Genomic DNA, 19,228 nt, shown 5'->3' on the forward strand with positions numbered 1-19,228 from the left:
GAACTGAATGTGAAAGTGAGTTGTCCTGGTTACTGACTACATAAGTTCAACTATTGGATAGCTTCTTTAAAGTCAGGCTAAAACCCAAAGTGGATCATACTGATATGGGAGGCCACAATGCCACTGATGGAGAAGTAACTCATAACTCCGATATTTAATTCTATCATGCCTAGCAGCACTGCTAAAATGTACATCGGATGTTGGAAGGTAGTGCAGACTGGAAGTTAATGTTACCTTGATAAAAGAGTGTGTGAAAACGCCCTCCTGCCTCCTAGTGAACTTTGGGAGAATTGTGGGGAAAAAAATTGAGAATTTGAAAATTTTGTAAAATATGTTTTTGGACCCTGGGTCAAGGGGGTCCTGCCTTGAACGCATTTGGGAGTGTATTTGGTGAAGGGAGTAATAGTTGCCACTCTATTCTGCCTGGTCAGCCTCTCTGAAATACAGTGTCCAGTTTTGGGCAGCACAATTCAGAAGGGATGTGGACAAGTTGGAGTGTGGTAAGAGAGGGCGACAAATGGGAGGGCTGCAACCATGCTTTATGAGGAAGACTTAGGAGCTGGTACGTTAGCCTGGAAGGATGGCTGAGAGGTGATATGATGGCCTGTTTTGTATTGAGGGTGTCACACTCAGGATGGAGCAAGCTGTTTTCTGCTGTACAGGGATTTCGAATCCGACTAATGGATTGCAGCTGCAGAAGCGATTTTCCACCGTAATATTAGGAGGAACATTTGGAGTAGAGTGTTCAACAGTGGAACACACTCCTCTGGTTGATGGCCTCCTTCTTTGGAGGTCTTTAACGAGGCTGGATGGCCTATGTTCAGAATGCTTGATTGCAAGTTCCTGTTGGCAGGGGGCTGGAGTGGATGGCTTGTGGTCTCTTCAACTCTGTCTGTATTCTAAATACTTCTGCCCCCCAAATTGCTTTTTTACGCTTGGGGGGCCCTAGGAGTGACAAAGCAGGCACAGAGGGGTGGGGGCGCATTGCAGCCTGCAGTCCTTTTGCCTACCCCGTTTTAAATTACTTTAAAAAGTATGAATTAAGATTTGAAAAACCATAATTGTTCATGTTTAATAAAACATTGTCTCATATATGCATTAACCTTGGTGTTTATTGAGGGGAAAATAACTAGTTCAAAGACTGCATGCTCCTTATTATTCTTTAGTTTTAGTCTTCCCTTTCTGGAGCAGCAGAGAAATGTATTTTGCACTCATTAAAACTTTGTTAAGAAGATATTATATCTGAATAACTGGGAATAGGGAAAAATTAAATAATAGTTACAAATACTAAGGATAAAAGGGAAAAAATTGTAATTTAGTATTTTATATAGAATTGCTTAAGAAGTGTCTTTATAGTAACAAAAATAATCATTGTGAGAGGAGGGGAAGTCCATTCTTTGTATGAACTCTGTTAGTTTAGTGTATGTAAGGTGTGTAACTATTATAAATTATTATAATAATAAATTATGGACAAAAAAACTTCTTCTCTTAGAAGGTCTGATGAATATACATGCTAACTGGGAGAGATACATGGAAGATATTCATGACTTTTGCATTCACAGCTTTTGAGCCCTCCCTGCCAGGACCTGACCATGCTCAGCTCAGAGACTCGGGTTCTGAGGGCATCCAGCTCCTTCCACATCTTGCTGTTGCTGCTGCAGATCATGGCTTTTGCGATGGATGAGCGCTCTTTCTCCAGAGCCAAAATCTTGGAGAGAAGCTGCTCCTCCCGTTCTTCCATCTTGGTATGATGGTCTCTTGTGCGGCTACGGGGGCTGATGTCGACGGAACATTTATTCGTGTTGGGATTCTGCTCACAGCCGGGAAGGCAAGCCAATAAAGCAGGAAGAGGATTTAGATAGTTAGAAGGGTCACAACAGAAGCACCACACATGGAAAACTAGGCATAGACCGCCGAATGCATGTGGCATGAAAACAGGGACTGTGTTCTCTGACTAAACTGAGAACTTTCTTGCCTGTGCCCTGATGCTCTGTGTGCTGAGCAACAGGAGAGTGATTATAGCTTAGGTCTCTTTCACATATGCCAATTATAGCACTTTGCTCTTACTTTAACTTCCATGGATACTTTCAGGATATAGGTTCTGACGTTTAACGAGATATTATAGCATGCTCTTTGGCAGATTGGTTCAAATTTGTTGTTCCGTGTTCAAGTCATTTCTGATTATGGCACCCTAGTGACTCTATCATGGGGTTCTTGGCAATATTTATCAGAGGAGGTTTGCCATTGCCTTCCCCTGCGAGGCTGAGGAGTGTGAGAACTTGCCCAAGGTCACTCAGTGGGGCATTTTCCATGCTTTGATTTTGGGATATCAAAGTCTTGATCTCCAGCTGTGTCCACCCACACTCATACACCTTACATCATACGTCTCTCTCTGATTCAATATCGTGCAGGAGACAACATGAGGACCTTTGTCCACCAATAAGAGTGTACACCTCATGAAATTCCTCATTTCCAAATTTCTCGTACTCTTATGACAACAGCATGATTTGTAGCTGAGCATTGGATAGGACATGGGGAACAGGGTTTGAATCCCCACTTGGTGATGGAAACCATGTTACAAGAAATTTATGAGAAAATTGCTCCTCTTGTGTCGTGTGTTCCCTTACCATGGCCCTGAATGTACACTGACTGCAAGCAGCCATGAAGCTTATCTCACCTGGCCCCGTAGCCAAGTGCCCTGCTGTCAGGACCAAAGCGAGCTTTGCTAGCTATTAAGATCCCTATACTTTTATTTGTTAGAGGAAAAAGAAAGGAATAGTATGGAGTTGCAGGGACCCCCTGTCTCCCTACTTCAACCACTGGTTCCAACTTGGCTGCCGAGAGTCCAAGCAGCGAGTCCCACTTCCAGCATGAGACACGTCTAAAGGAGAACTTACATTTGTAATTATCCTTAGTGAGCCTGTCTATTCATTCATAGTTCATGTGTGTGAATGTGTGTGCTTGCCAGTGTTGTGATGTGTTGTGTGTCTTCAACGTCAATTCGCCCTATGTGACCTAAGGTGAACCTTTTTCTGACAACAATATTGTCAGAGTTGGTTTTGCCATTGCATCCCTCTGTACTGAGGCTTTGTGACTGCCAGATCAGCCAGTGGACTTTTAAGGCTCAGTATTTGATTAGTCCTTGGTTTCCAGAGTCTTGTGTCAACACTGAGAACCACTACACCATACCTTGTCTCCCCCACAATAGTCTACCCCTTGCGCATCCCATTGGAACAACAAATCCCAGGTTATAATAGATGAACTCTATGGCAGTTAATATGGATCTTCCTGCTATACTGTGAATGGGATGAGTTGTTAGTGTTTAGAGCACATTTTTGTATAAGCAGAAGCTCCAGGTTCAAGTCCTTGGCATTTCCTTGGATGAAAACAGGGATGCAAAATTTTTCAGCTCAGGGATATTGTTGTCGCTGGATCACATGGGGATTTCATATGATGGGGCGCTGCTCACCAACACACACACAACGCACCCCAAATATACATCCAAACATAGGGTTGGGGAAGACTGAACTTCCTTTCCATGCTCATGAGACATATCAGATGGGGAAAGGACGTCCATCAACATCCGTTCCTGTTACTTGTCCCATTCCTTGTCCATGGTCACAGGATGGACATCACACGATCTGGACATTTTCACGTCTGACTGGATGGTGCGAAGAACTTTTTACGATGTTGTGATGATCCTGTCATTGTCCCATCAATGAGATGGAATTGTCTCATCATTGTCTCATTTTGTATAATGGAAGAACCTGATCTTACATTCCACTTCGCTGACAGATAACGAAGGATCAGTACAACATGCATGAAGGTCCTTCTCATTGCTCGCCAACCACGGATCGGGTAGGGTAAGGACCGTAGAGCGATCACTTTGCTCCCATCCCCATCTGCTACTCCAATTGTGATCAGGGTGGGCGCTCTGTGTTGCATAATATAAGATGGGAAAGCATCTCCGTTTGTGATACCGGCAGCGACAGTATACACAATTGCCTCACAGATATAGCAGAGGATTCTGTTTACTCAAAAAAAAACCATTTCCTATGCCAAAATTCTGAACCACTTTGGTGGAAACAGGGCCAACATTTCCTATTCACAGTGGCTGGGCAGAACAACAAGTGGCTCTCTTTGCTGCCACTTGAGGCAAAGTCTGTCATTCGACATGCGCCACTCGTATTTCTGTTAATCCTCTTAGCTCAGCTGAGGCTCTCCGCTCTGGGTGCGTGTGCCACGAGATCAGCTCAGGTTTACAATAGGAGAGGGTGGGGAGAGCACCCACAAACTGAAGGCGGGGCTTGGGCATTGTCACTCTTGCCTTCCAGTGCCGACCAATCTCACCAAGAAAAACCTGCACAGACGGACACCAGGTTTCAGAGCCTCATTTTCCCGCCCTTCAAGGACTGTAAATGTTGGCCAACAATTCTGTTTGGCATTTTCCTTTTTATTATACGCTTAAGTTCCCCCGTAGTTTATTGGTGGTTTCAACCTGCGAGTTCATTGTTGTTGTTGTGTGCCTGCAAGTAATTTTGACATAGGGAACCCCAACGTAACCCTCTCATCAGGTTTTCTTGACAAGCTTTGTTCAGAGGAGGAGGTCAGAGGAGGTTTGCGATTTGCATTTCCCAAGGCTGTGAAAAACCTGTTCTTGGATTATTAACTCTGGAACCAGGTTCAAATCCTGCTCAGCCATGGAACTCACTTGGGTGACCTTGGGCTATCATATTCTTCGACCCTCACGAGGAAGGCAAGACCAAACCCTCTCTGAACAAATCTTGAAGGTTCGCTCTAAAATTCTGTAGTGTTTTGGCCTGGTCCAATGCCTGTATTGGGTTCCCAGCTGCATAAGCAGAATTCCACAAGTGGAACCGGTTATCGCTCTTGCACCATTCTTGGCTGCTGTCTACTAGTGGATTGCGAACTCTGGCCGTATGTGCCAGAAGTGGCACTCAGAGCCCTCTCGTGGGCAATGTGCCGTCGCCCCCCCCCCCATCAAGAATTGCCCCGGTTTGTTACTAGAAAGCCAGATGGCGACATGGCACTTTGCAATAAATAAGTGAGTTTTGGTGTTGCAGTTTGGGCACTCGTCTTCTAAAAGTTTCTCCATCACTGCTGTTATATCATCAGTGTTTCCCATTATACCACTTGATTCTCTGGGATTGTGGAAACACCCAACACCATTTGCAAGAATGTGCTGATGGCCTAGTGTTGATATTCTGCAGGAGGTTGGTGTAGCACAACCACACTTAACTTACAATTGTGAGGTATATTTTACACTCTTCAAATCTGGGGTGATTTTCATAGTGTTTCTGCAAGGGATAACTGCATACCTCAGTACACCTTGTGCTGCCAATCTAACCCAAGTTGATATAGTGGAATCATTTCCACCTTTATACTTAATGTGCCGGTTAAACTGTTCAAGCAGGACCAGGATAGCCAGCTGATTATGGCTTTACTCCATGGGAAATTGGAGAATAAATGACTGGATCACTGTATCTACTCGTCTATAAGTCGAAAAAATTTAAACTACAAACTGACCCAACCAGCCTTGTGGTAGGACACGAGAGCATCGCCTCCTCTAAACCCTTCCCAGCCTGGTTGCCTGCCACCTTTATCTCCTTGGTGACATGCCATGCAGTTTTACCCTCGACTTATCCATGGGTCCATATTATCTTCCAGATAAGTGTAAAAGAAGTGTGAGTTTTAGCCATAGCTCTAATGCTGCGTCATTTTTGCCTCCACCTCAGGTCCTTCCATTTTGGGGGGGGGGGGGGGGGGAGGGTGGAAGTGTCCAATCTTTTGTATCAGCAATGGGGCTTCTGTTCAAGTATATTTTAAACTGGGGTATTAGTTTGCTGAGGTGGTTCTATAGTTAACGAAGGGCAATTTTTTTCTTCCTATTTTTAAAAAATGTTAAATTTATTGGGTTTTATAAAATTGCGGTTTTCCTGATGCACTCAGCATATAATTTAAAAAACAAATACAAAGCGAGAGACATATTATTTGACATGTCTAAGATAAAAACAAACCTACTTGAATATGGGAATAAAATGTTGCAATTGCTCCAGAAATTTCCAGAAAACTACCCTGGATTATCTGAAACGTAATCTGGATATTTTTAACTTCCCTGACTCGAAAACTACAATGACAACATTGTTCATCTGCAGGGATACATGAAATGCAACCGCCTTCATACCGACTCTCAGCTCTTTAAACTTTGTGACCATATGCAGTTCACTACATGTACCAGAACTGCACATAAATGTTTGTATGTAAGATAATAATCCATTTTAAACGGCGTGTTTGTGAGAAAAAAAAATCCAAATGTTTATTTAATGGATTTTTCAGCTGAGTTTTTTTTAAAAAAGAAAAGCAGATTGAGGATTAAACAAAAGACTATATATAAGTTTATGAGCAGCTGTTGTGTGGAAACAGACTAATCGCCACGTCTTAGGTTTGTGTGTGGGTGAACCAAGAAACGAGAAGAAAGTACAGAAACAGAGTTAAAGGGATATGGGGGGGTTGGGAACAAAGCATGACCAAGGTTAGCTTGCGCACTCTTCTCCCACCATAATGATTCTCAGTTGATTTAGCTCTGTTGTAACCCTTCATGGGAGGAGGGGAATGAAGAGAAATGCCTTTATCAGAAATGAAGCAAAGGGGTTGGATGGCCCTTGCCTTCTAAAAACTCCCACTGTGCTCATTCATCATTACAAAAAACTCATCTGACGAAGAGGGCTATTATTCAAGCCCATTTCTGTGTTTGATGGGGGTTTTTGTCCTGCTAGGCCCTCCAGGATTAATGCTGCCAGTCATCATTATTCCAGTAATTGGCCTTTTCTGCCAAAATAAAAAAGTAGACCCATGGCTCTATCTGCAATTTTTTAATGAGTACCATTATGCAAAATACCCTTTGCCTACTTTAGTGTCGTATTTTTTCGCGAGAAAACAGGTTGGCAAAAACAGGTCCTAGACTGCCATCAGCTCTCCCTATTGCCTGAAAAACAAAAGTGCCCTTTTGATGCCTAATTAATAACTAACACATCAATTTCTTTTGGGTGAGTGGCCACTGGCGCTGTTTAGGGAAGTTGTTATGAGATGTTTAACAAAAGCACACTTGCGACACTAATTTTATTTTACTGCTTCCTATACACACCGGTCTAAACATCATACTACGGATTGTCTTCATTCGAGTCTCAAAGTTATTACCCAAACGTGCATCCCAAAGTCTACACCCAAGAATGGAAGCGCGGGCTTTTTTTGGGCCTTCCCAAGCTTTGGGTCCTTCCTGCTCAAAGAGGATTTCTCTTCTTACACCATGGTGCTTTAAACTTGCGTTAGTGCTACTGTAGAGACATCCTTCTATTGTTTTAAGCTAAGTTTTCCCATTATTTTCTCTGTCCGTTTCCTGCTTGGTCTTCTAATGATAGGCCTGTGTGTGTGTGTGTGTGTGTGTGTTGTCTAACACTGTATTAGTAATTCCCACCACACATGTTGCCAGCATGGTGTAGTGGTTGAGCATAAACTAGATTCGGAGGTCAGGGTTCAAATCCACAATGGCCACGGGAAACCTTTGGGTGACCTGGGACTCCAAAATCACGCCTCTTCAGCCCCAGAAAACCCCATGAATCAGTTCGTTTTTTAGGGTCACCATAATGAACGTGACTTGAAGGCAACAACAATCACAACAATATAGTGTGTTGTGCATTTTGTGTTTTATTCCCATTAATTTTACAAAATATGCATGCCACCCTTAATCAAATTCCCCTGGTAGCTGGCCAACATAAGATATGGATTAACCGAAAGAGTAAAAAACCATCATCCAGGATTAAAAAATAAACAAAATGAACTAACAGTGAAGAATGATGAAACACACTTATCCTCGTCACTATTTGTTAGATAATGCATCAAAGAAAGGCAGGGACATAAAACACATTTAAATAAATAAATTAAGTTTAAATAAATGAAATGTTACACATCCACCTGTTTGTTCGTTTCTATTTGCAATCCAAAACTGAACAAAAAGCAATTCCCTAGCTTCCAAAGATGCTATTGTTGCTTCCCCTATTCCAATCTTACACAACCACTGGGAACAAGCAGCCGGGCTTGATTCACTACACTGCTTGCCTAATCTGACTACCGTAGCAGCGAGGCAGAAAAAGTTGCTGTAAAGCAACAGCTGGAGCCACACACCACTCACTCAGAAATTTACATATTCTCCAAACTGTCCAGATTTGGAAAACCAGAATCCCTAAATTAATCCTCTGTGCCCTCACTTCTTAAACTGCTGTCAAAAGCAGAGCAAACTACCAATCCAGAATCCATAGGAAGGCTGGAGCCCATGACTGTTAAAGAGTGTCAAACTGCATTAAGTCCAAAGAGATATGGGATTGCGCAAGAACAAACTATGAAAGAACTAGACCGAGGCTCTAAAGTGTTAAAAAATATACAACTGAGCTTAACGTAGCCTAGTCCCCGCCACGTATTCCCCCTCACCATGTATGGATGTGAGAGTGGACAGTGAGAAAAAGAAGGAAGAAAAATTACTTGAGATGTGTGGTGGAGAAAAGTGCTGAGGAAACCATGGATGGCCAAAAAGCAGCAAAAATGGGTCTTGAACAGATTAAACCTGAAATCACCCTTGAAGCAAAAACGACTAAGTTGAGGCTCTTGTACCTTTGGCCACAGTTAAGAAGTCAGGAATCACTGGAAAAGGCAATAATTTTAGGGAGGGTTGACTGTAGTTCAAAAGAAAAGAAGATGAACATTGGATTGACTGACTCAGGGCGGTCAAGGGTTGACTCTGCAAGACCTAAGCAAAGCGTTGGAAGATGGGGGAGTGGGTCTTGGGGATATACACAGGAACTCCCATATTCAGGGTCGGCTCAAGGCGATTAACAACATGGTTTCTCGGTTAGATTTGTTAAGAAAGGTTTTTGCCTTTGACTTCCCTTTGAGACCTGCAAGAGTGCGACTTGCCAACGTCACCCATGGGTTTCCATACATACTTAATCATTAAAAAAGTAAATGAAACAAAGGATATTTGAAATTGACGCTAGTATGTGAAAAAATGACACCTCATCTCAGCTCTGTGTCCCAAGTGGCTGAGGTGAGGTCATTCCACTAAAGGCCTCCTAGATAATCACACTTACATTCTTTACGCGGGATAGATGCATGTGAACATACTGTGACCAGCTCAGGTGAGCTAAACAGCAAGGAAGAACGTTACTAACTTGGAACTGAGCTATGTCAGGGTGCTTTAACTCTCCCTGCCTCTCATTTCTCCAAACTCTAGGTCCCTGCAAACACATGATGCAAACAGGGCTCACCTGGTGAAACTCATTTTTTTATGTAAGAATCTATCCGTGACTTCCACATTGCTGATATCATAAGCTTTTATCGCTGCCTATTTTCTCAGCTGAAACTTCCAAATACCCTTTCTCGCCCTTAGATTTAAATGATTGGCTAGGCCAGGAAGGTTGTCTTAAATCTCTTGTCGTACGGCTCCCTTGAATACCAAGGCTTAAGACAAAGTTACAATGTCAATCCAAAACTTCCATCTATCTATTAAAAGAGTGGTGGACAATGTGCTATGATGGACAATTGTTTCACCCCAGGACACTTTCCTGGGGGTTTCAAAGAATGGGAAAATGGCAAAACAAACAAAAAACAAACAAAAACAACTCAACTCAAAAAACAAAATTAAAAGTAATGGAGCCATGCTGGTTTGGGTGGAAATTGGTTATTTTAAACACATTAAACAGTGAGAGGGACCCTATTGTTGTTTCTTGTTGTGTGGCCTTCACGTTTTGCTGATGCTAAAGTGAATCTATCACAGGATTTTATTTGCAAAATTTGTTCAGTAGGGAGTTTGCAAATTGTCCCAGCTCTTGAGGGTGCGAGAGGTGACTTGTTTCCATGATCGTCCAGTGGGTTTATTCTGGCAGAGATTGAACCTGTCTCCAGCGTATGGTTACAATGTTTCACAATCCACTACCACCACACGGCTCTGATTCTTGAAGGACTTGTCGCCCATTTAAAAGGCCATATTGCTACTCCTGACGACTTAAGAGATAAAGAAATTCACCCCTCTTTTTTTTTTTACTCAGAGCAAGTTGTTTGGAAGCCTGTAGGGCAGTGGTTCCCAACCTGTGGGGTGGGAAAACCCCTTTGGGGGTCAAACGAACCCTTTCACAGGGGTTGCCTAAGACCATCAGAAACCAAAAACCACTTTGCCTGTAGCATTTAGCAAATGTGGTGGTGGGGTTCGCCACAACATGAGGCACTGTATTAAAGGGCGCCGCACATTAGTAAAGGTGGGAACCTCTGCCTTTAGGGGCTTTAGAGCGTGTACAACAGCCTGAAACATGCCTACACTCTCCGGATGCATTTGCCTTAACCCCTGCATTAAAAAGCACACTGACGGGCCTCAGGTTAGGGAAGAATGCATTAAACCAGAGATTGGGATCCTCCTCCTTGGGTTTCATAAGTTGCCTCCTGAGCTCGCAAAGGGCCATATCACTTTCCTCATAACAAAGATTGTTTTGCACGTTTCATTTTTACCTCATTCTAAACGGTGAAATGCTTCTCCTCTAAGGCAGAGCTTGAAACTAAAAATATACTGGTATTTTTATCCACCTTTTGCCTTTTGGCCCTGCCTTACTGGCATTGTGGTACTCAAGGGAATTGAATTTGGCTTCAGGCTCGACAGAGCTTCTCACCCTTGCACTTAAAGACAGTAAGCAATGAACAAGCAAAGCCCGATTTAAATATTCTGTAGCCGAGAGTTCTAAGTCACTGACAAGTGGTATAGAATATGCATGCTATTGCTATCTTTCACACCATTCCAAACACTTTGGCTTTCAGCAAACTGCCTCCAAAATTACGTCATAAAACGCGACAATGGTGCACGAAGGTTCTGTGGCATCACTAAGGGGGGCAGACCGCACCAGGTGAATTCAGGTCGGGGTGACCACCACTACTCCCCAAATATCGATTTGGGCCAGACACGCCGTGACATTCCCTTGTGTCCCATTAAAATGCTGAAGGAGAGGCTGGAGTGAAGAGCTTCCGTGGCAGGAGAAAGGAGAGGCCCCAGTTTACAAAATTACATCAAAGTTCAAATAAATTTCATTTTAATTAACTAAATATTTAAAAAAACATCAGATTCCCCAAATATCACCTTTAAGCACGTTAAAACGATTGTATATGTATACATATATAATATGTCTACTATTCTACTATGTATAATACAATTTAGTGCTTGTGGCATATGATATTGTAATTAAAGGTATTAATTTTAATTGTGCTAGGTGTTTATTATCAAATTATTCCATGACATTAGTACTATATGTGAATTACGATTAAGGGGAGCATTAGAACAAATAAACATTTACTAATGCTTATGTATTGTGGTGGTAAGGAAAAGGTCATTGGGGAGGGTGAAACCATGAATTACCACACCGGGTTGACACCAAACCCTCGTGCCATTAATGATTGCCACCAGCCAACTTCTTGAAGAAGGCAGCACGCCAGTGACATTAGGTTGGTGTCACCCACTTGCCCGTAACTCATTGATGTCACCCCTGAGCATGGACAGCCAGCCCGCCCAGGGGACGAAACATGGGGCGGGTGGTGCTGGCAGAAAGAGGAGGAAGCAACAGCAGTCAGGGAGTTGGTTCTTATCGTCTTCCCCTTCTCTTTCCTCCAGCCCGCCGCCTGACAAGATTCTGTAAGGGGGTTGGACAGCAGCAGCCGCAGCAGCCTCATATCCACAGCCGCCACACCGGGCAGAGGCACCCTTGCTGGCAGATGAGGATGGCTGGGAGGGTCTTTGTTGCGATTGGCAGAGTGACTGCTCCCCCCTCAAAGGTGCACTCAGTGTCGTCCACATCCTTTGCAAAAGTCAGCCAGGAGATTTTCTTCAGCCACTCCCGATGGGGAGAGATTGCTGTCCAAATTTTTAAAAGTGCATTAAGACTAGTTCTCTTATGGTGGGCTTATCTTATTGATTTTAAATTGTAACTTATAAATGATGAATGTCAAATGTGGATTGTTGTGGTACGATGTGTATATCTTATTGTCCTTTTAAACTGTGTGTTTTTAATGATGTGTTTAACCCATGTGTCTGTTACTTACTGCTTCTCTGCCTTGATCCATGGGGGGAGGCAGGTAAGAAATACTTAGTAGTAAAATATTATTAAGCAAATACTATAATAAATAATAATAATAATAATAATAATAATAATAATAATAATAATAATACTAATAATAATAATACCCCTAGTGTGCCTCTGCCAGCTCAAGAGTTGCTACTATTCTTTTTATGGGTGTCCAACCTGTGTTTTTTAGGAGAGGCCCCTGGACTAACTATGTTTAATTATGGAGCTCTACACAGTGATAGTCTGAGTGTCTCAAAACTGGACATCTATGCTCTTTTTCCCCCTACACGTACTCATACATCAAATGTGCTTCAGCTACAGCCCATTGATGGCTTCTAGCAGCCGGATTACTTCTGATAAGTCACTACGACATTCACAGAGAGCTGCCTTCCCGCCTGTTTCTGTGCTGCCCCAATTCACACTCACTCATCTCTCTGCCAGGCCTGGCTATTCTCCTCTTAGCACCCTTCTCTCATGGAGGACGAAGTAGGAGGAGGAACAGGACGAGGAAAAAGAAACAAGAAAGTGACAGTGTGCAAGGAGGGAGCGATGGAAAGAAAGCAATTGGCTGCTTTGTGGTGGCTCTTAAAATCTATATCGTTACAGGTCCAGCAGCTTTTGATCATGTGAAGAAAGACTGTCATATGGGCCTTTCATGTGTGAAACCATAATCTAACTTCCTCAGGACAAGGTCCTATATCACCAGGCGGCGCACAATGCTATTATTGTGACATTCTGTTCTCTCACATCTGTACCGCTGGTCTGAACTCCATGGGAGGCAATATAGTGAGTCCTTCCGTATCTTTCCCACCAGGGAAACCAAGAGAAGAACACATCTTCATCACTGAACTTGATTCTCTCTTCCTCCTGCTAGTTAAGCAAGTGTCTTTTGCAGTTGAAGGTTGCTGTGGGGGAGGTTCAATGGTATGCAAAAGGCCAACAGAAAAGCACCCATGTGGCACTATATCAACAACAAACAAATGTGTATTTCACATTAATCGGATTCCGTCGCAGAGTCCTGAGTCTTGCGGGGGCTACTACAAGGAATAAACATCCTGTTGGCCATTATCTATATCCATGGTGATTATTTTCAACAAACAGAAATGAAGCCAGTACGTATCTCAAATAGCTATCTCATCTACAGCTTTAATTGACATTCTCTTTATCTACATGCTTTTTCTCTTTCATCTGCATCAAATGTACCTCTGAAGGCTCTAAGGCTCTAAAGCAATGTTTCGTTTTTGCATTGCAGAAACTTCAGCTATGGTATGGGATCCTAAAAATGTTTAGTGTAAACCACTGACTTGGCATTACATTTGAAATCAGTGTAATGACCAGCTAGAAAATTACTCTTTTAAATTATATGCCAATTAAAACTTATTTTGGAAAAAGTTGGAGCAAAGTTTAATGATCATGAGCAATTAAGCCTACCTTTCACTTTGACTGACACTCTTTTTTTAAAACCCCTTTGCACTACATGTCTCTTCAGTGCTGCATCCTCAATCACCTTCGAAGGCAAAGTACGTAACAGAAAAAGATAGTTACACACCAATTATCTAAAAATACTGGAATGCAATGATAGACTGGAAAAGCAATGGTACATATAGAGGTACAGGTTGAATCTCCTTTATCTGTAAAGCTTGAGACAAGAAGTGTTTCGGATTTTGAAGTTTTTTGGATTTTTGGAATATTTGCATATACTTGGAGATGGAACCCAAGTCTAAATATGAAATTAATTTCTATTACATATACACCTTATACACACAGTGTGAAGGTAATTTCACAAACAATATTTTAAATAATTTTGTGCATGAAACAAAGTTTGAGTACACTGGACCATCAGAAAGCAAAAGTGTCACTATCACAGCCATCTATGTGGGCAATTTTGGATTTTGGAATATATACAGAATTTACGATAAGAGAAACAACCTGTGTAAATTCTCCAGCTATTTTTTAATTTCTCTTACATGATAACTGAGTCCTAATTTTCAGGAATGTCACATAATACTCCTGGGTCAGCAAGGGGTTTTATGAATTCCCGTAATTAGGTTGCAATTCCAATCAGATATATTCAGAAATAAACACAACACGACACAGTGAGCTTACATCTGAGGAAACGTGCATAGAATAGCACTGAACATCTGTTTCTTCCTTTTGCTTTTTCTAACACTTCGGCGCTTTACAGACCGCCCGAAAAGGGTGGTCTCCCGCCGCCCTCATTTGTTGCGCGAGGGAGCTGCAGCAGCCAAACCGCACGGCTCCCTCGCGCAACAAAAAGAAGCTGCAAAATGCAGCTTCTTTTTGCGGCGCCATTATGACGCCGCAAAGCGCCATTGGCGCACTTGCAGCATCATAATGGTCCTGAGACGTGTCGAAATGATGGTGCCCATGTAGAATGGGCGTCACCATTTTGTACGTGCTCGGCACGTACTAGGGTTAGGGATGTCCGGAAAGGATGCCCCTTCCTAACCCTAGTACATGCAGAGCACGTACTTTTTGGCGGTGTGTAACCCGCCTTCCTTCGTTTTCCCCACTGCTTTCCCATTTCTCTGACCCTCCCTCACTTGTTTCTTCACTTTAAAGAAGCCACCTATTCAAGAAATATGGGAATCAATTTAAAAATAGAAATGCATTATTCATGACTATATTATTCATGAATATGCTGGCCACCATTAAAAGTCAAGTACTATTATGGGACACTGATTTCAAATGAAGGGTGCATCTACCAGTGGTTCCCAAACTCTGGCCTTCCAGGGATTTTGGACTTCGGCTCCCAGAATCCTAGGCCATTAGCTAAGAGGGCTGAGGCTTCTGGAAGTTGAAGTCCAAAAACCTGGAGGAGCAAAGTCTGGGAACCATTGAATTCTACACAGTAGAAATAATCTACATAGTTTGATACCACTTTATGTGTTATAGCTCCATCCTACAGAATGCTGAGATTTGTCACAAAACTACAAATCCCAGGATTCTATAGGACTGTGCAGTTAAAGTGGTGCCAAACTGCATTATTTCTACAGTGTAGATGCACCCAAAAAGTGAAAATACTGTACTAAAATCTCTTCCAGTGAAATCAACAGGAAATCAAATGGTTATCTTTGCTGAGATCATGCACTCAGTTTTGGTTTTGGCTTTCTGATTTTTTCTTTTTTTCAGGCTTTAATAAATGTGCACTTTTATAAGCTGAGTATGTACAGTTTGATAAAACTCTGCTCAGCTTGGTTGTTTTATTTGAAGAGCAACTGATATAGACAGACATCGCCTTTGCCTTGATCAGAACACCTGGCATCTACTTTTTTTGCCTTTGATTTGCTATGAATGCCTGTGTATGAAGTACATGCAAGTTCAGTTAGTTCTAATTGATGCAAGAGTAACACTACATGATATAACCACACAGCTGCAAAAGTACCAGCATCTGACTTCCCCTCCACTTAAAAAATGACATTGATTTTGACTTGTTCAGAAGACAAAAGTTATTCTGACAAGCTGCGTTTTGCCTAGAATAAGAATCAGAAAAACCCTAACATTTCTTACACAACACTTACTACGTCGCTACTGTCGTATCTTTTCGGTCCAAGTTCTAAATGAGCAATTTTCTGGTTCACTTTTCGTATACTGCCAATGACATACACTAATAGTTGCTGGTTAAGGAATATTTTGAAACATTTTACAAAAGTTATTATTATTATTATTAACCTTTATTTATGAAGCGCTGTAAATTTACACAGCGCTGTACATACCATCTTTTTAATTAGACGGTTCCCTGCCCTCGGGGTTACAATCTAAAAAGACATGACACAGAAGGAGAAAGGAGTGGTGGAGGGAAAGGGGATGAGGTCCAGCAATTACTCTTTACCTCCCAATAGTATGCTGATCTCTATTCACCTCTACTAACCTGTTTCTTTTGATAGACTGTTTTCCACCATCACTAGCCATTTTAAAACTACAGTATGTATAATTTCTGATACGGTGCCTGAGATTTCTTGTTCTCCTTTACCTCCCCAGTTTTCCTTCTGGGTCATGTCTTCTTAGAGTACAAGCCCAAAGACAGGTTTGCGTTTATTTTTTTGCAAGTCTCTCTGAGGGCTGTTCTAGATGAGGAGCGAGAAGTAAAAGCTTTAAACTAATAAATAAATCTTACAACAATTTTTTGAGTTTGGGGTTGTTGTTTTGGAGTTTTGGTTGTTGTTGTTGTTTTGCAAGAATTAGTAATTCGATGGAGTAGAAAGCTGATCAGACAGAACAGTGACCCAGATCAGTTCCAGTTCCAGATGTTAATGTCACAAAGCTGATGGAAGGTGTATGTTGAAAAATACAGCCATGTTGACACAACAAGTCAGGTTTCATTACAAGCCAAGTTTTACATGAATCTATTGGTTGCTGTGTTGTAATAATACATCCTATGTATTCTGGAAAGAGGAGGAACACTTTAGGAAATATAACTGTTAGCTTCTGTTCCTGAATCCAGACTCTGTGATGAAAGTGAGTAGGACTATTTTTCTTTCTTTTTATAGATTTCTCTTGGATCCACTGATGATCATTTAATAGCCACAGATAGCTCACAATCTCCTAACTGATCACCACTATTTTTTTTACCATGTCCTATATCAAATGCGCAGGGTAAACAGTAAACAGACTCTATTCATACAATGTGTATGGCTGGTTGAACTTATTTCTGTTTTTCATGACAAGAATCTATGATGGGAGATGGTGAGCTACTTAAGATTTTCCCAGATTTATTCTATCATCCCTTTAAACATGGGTTGGAGGAGGTACCGGATAACTATTTGGATAACAGCAGTCACCTTCAAATTAAATCAAAACTAAAACATAATGATTGAGAATGTGGTAGCTAGTTGTGATGGATGAACAAGACGTATAAAATATCCTGAATAGTATAATTAGAGATTTGGCATATCTATTATCATCTATGCAAACAAATTAATTCATGGAAAATCCCCTATCAATTGGTTTTCATATGGTAGAAAGACACATTATGATGAGCTCTAGATCCAATGGAACATAACTGCAATATATTAAACGTTAAATTCACGAGTATGTTTTTTTTATCATTTTGAAAATAAAATGCAAAATAAAATAAAACAGAGATGTATGTGTATACAAACAACATCTTTATTCAACGTTTACTGTGGAAACAAAGGATACAACGTGGTTTGTCATCTAATTTACAAGTGATGCCATCTCTTTTCTTTTCTTGGTTTCCCGATGGCAATGTCAAGAACCCTTTTAAAGGACTCACAAATGATTCTGTAGCTATAAATTCCATCTTCCCTCTTAAAATAAGAACTAAACCCTAAGGGTAGGGGAAATGACACTTTTCCATTAGGAACACGATTTAATGGAGCCTTTCTCAGCAAAACACAATCGTTGTAGGATAAACTTTACCTATCATAATTATCTATCATGGTTAGCTACAGTGATATTTTATAATTCCTCATATGGAAACTAAAGGAGCTGCCAAGAAAAACAACAACACCTTCCCCTAATTATAAAACTTAGTGAATAAAAGAAAAGGTAATCTACAGTAATGCAAATCCTTTTAATTTTTCATAGTTAAAGCACCCAGGAAAGAAGCAGAAGTACAGTGCAGTTCTAGAAGTTTATATATTCTCACAAGAAATTCTAAGGCAGAACACCAAAAATGCTAACAGTTCAAAAGGTACTGGAAGAATGTTGTCTTTCTAGCACAGCGCTAACTCTGCTGCTGTACTTCAGTTTGAGTCAAACATGCAAAGAAGTTCCACATGGGTGGGGATATTTGTAAATGAATACTCTTCATTATAATTTTAAAGCATCAAAACTATACATTTTACCATTGCAATGCTACAATCCTAGACATATTTGCCTTGAAGTAAACAAATCTTGTTGTGGTTGTGGTTGTATGCCTTCAAATAATTTCCGATTTATGGCAATCCTAATAATTAGTGGGCCTCCATGGTGTGCACTTCCAAATCCAGCCCTCTGTGGTTATGACAAAAGATATGACACTTTTGTATGGATTTTCTCCCCTTCTGAAACACTGAAACCTCTCCTAAAACTCTGTTATTGGCAATAAAAGATTTAGGATAAAATATGATATCATATTTGTTTCTGCATTTGGCCACATCCATCCCTGGAATATGCCCCTCCGAAGGTCTTTAAACTGAACCAGGCCCTCAGGAAAATCCCTACTTTTCTTAAATAATTGTCTGTGGCTGAAAAAGAAAGGAAGTAGTTACAGGGATCTAGACCTGACACAAAATCCTAGGAATGAGGGACTGAAATTACAAATTAAACCTTCCCTATGTCCCATTGAGGTCAGTGGAGCTTTTGTGTAAAAGCATGTATCATAATGAATAAGTTTTGAAAACCCATAAATACCAACCAGGCTGCAAGTACAGGCTTACCTTCACTTTACAGCATTTCGCTAATATGGCACTTTTCCATAACACAGTACAACAGCGCCATTTTGTTACTCACGCTCAATTCTCTTACAGCATTTGTGCGCTTCAGGTCTCAGTTTCATATGCTAAAAAAAATTACAATATTTTTACTTTTGCATCTTTCTTTAGGTCTAGCACTACTGCACACTTAATAATACTTTAAACATTTCTTAGACTTTTATATCCACTGGCAAGAGGGGAAAAAATCTTGTTATCAGAAATCTTTTGTGCATCTCAACAACACTTTTGCTGTTAACTACCCTTGAGTCGATCTCGACTCATGGCGACCCTACGGATGAGACATCTCCAAGACCCTCTGTCCTCCACTTCTCTGCTTAATTCCTGCAACCCCATAAAACCTGTGACCTCCTGAATAGAGTCCATCCATCTGGCATGTGGTCTTTCTCTCTTCCTACTTCCCTCCACCTTTCCTAGGATTATTGCCTCCGCTCAATCATGAGTCTTTCCTTCTCATGATGTGTCCCAAGTACAACAGCTTCAGTTTTGGTCATCTTGGCTTCCAGGGAGGTTTTTGGCTTGATCTGTTCTGGGACCCATTTTTTTGTCCTTTTGGCTATCCATGGTGTCCTCAGCACTCTTCTCCAGCACCACATCTCA

At 41.4% G+C, this 19,228-nt stretch overlaps 1 protein-coding gene across 3 annotated transcripts in view; it reads right to left on the bottom strand.

Annotated features, from left to right (window-relative positions):
* Nucleotides 1-19,143, bottom strand: part of FAM227A (family with sequence similarity 227 member A) — a 410,174-nt gene extending 391,031 nt beyond the window's left edge. For 2 of the 3 annotated variants that reach the window (XM_042469246.1, XM_042469244.1), the window contains exons 1-4: nucleotides 18,575-19,143; nucleotides 17,334-17,481; nucleotides 15,713-15,798; nucleotides 13,602-13,677 (exon numbers count right to left, since the gene is read on the bottom strand). In XM_042469246.1, coding sequence (XP_042325180.1) covers nucleotides 13,602-13,677; nucleotides 15,713-15,798; nucleotides 17,334-17,454 — 283 coding nt within the window. In that variant the 5' untranslated portion in view covers nucleotides 17,455-17,481; nucleotides 18,575-19,143. Of the gene's footprint in view, nucleotides 1-13,601; nucleotides 13,678-15,712; nucleotides 15,799-17,333; nucleotides 18,528-18,574 lie in introns of those variants that run through there. The other variant, XM_042469245.1, reaches the window with a different exon arrangement.
* Between the last annotated feature and the right edge of the window lie 85 nt (nucleotides 19,144-19,228).

Source organism: Sceloporus undulatus, chromosome 5, assembly GCF_019175285.1.
Source record: "Sceloporus undulatus isolate JIND9_A2432 ecotype Alabama chromosome 5, SceUnd_v1.1, whole genome shotgun sequence".
Classification (NCBI taxonomy): Eukaryota; Metazoa; Chordata; class Lepidosauria; order Squamata; family Phrynosomatidae; genus Sceloporus; species Sceloporus undulatus.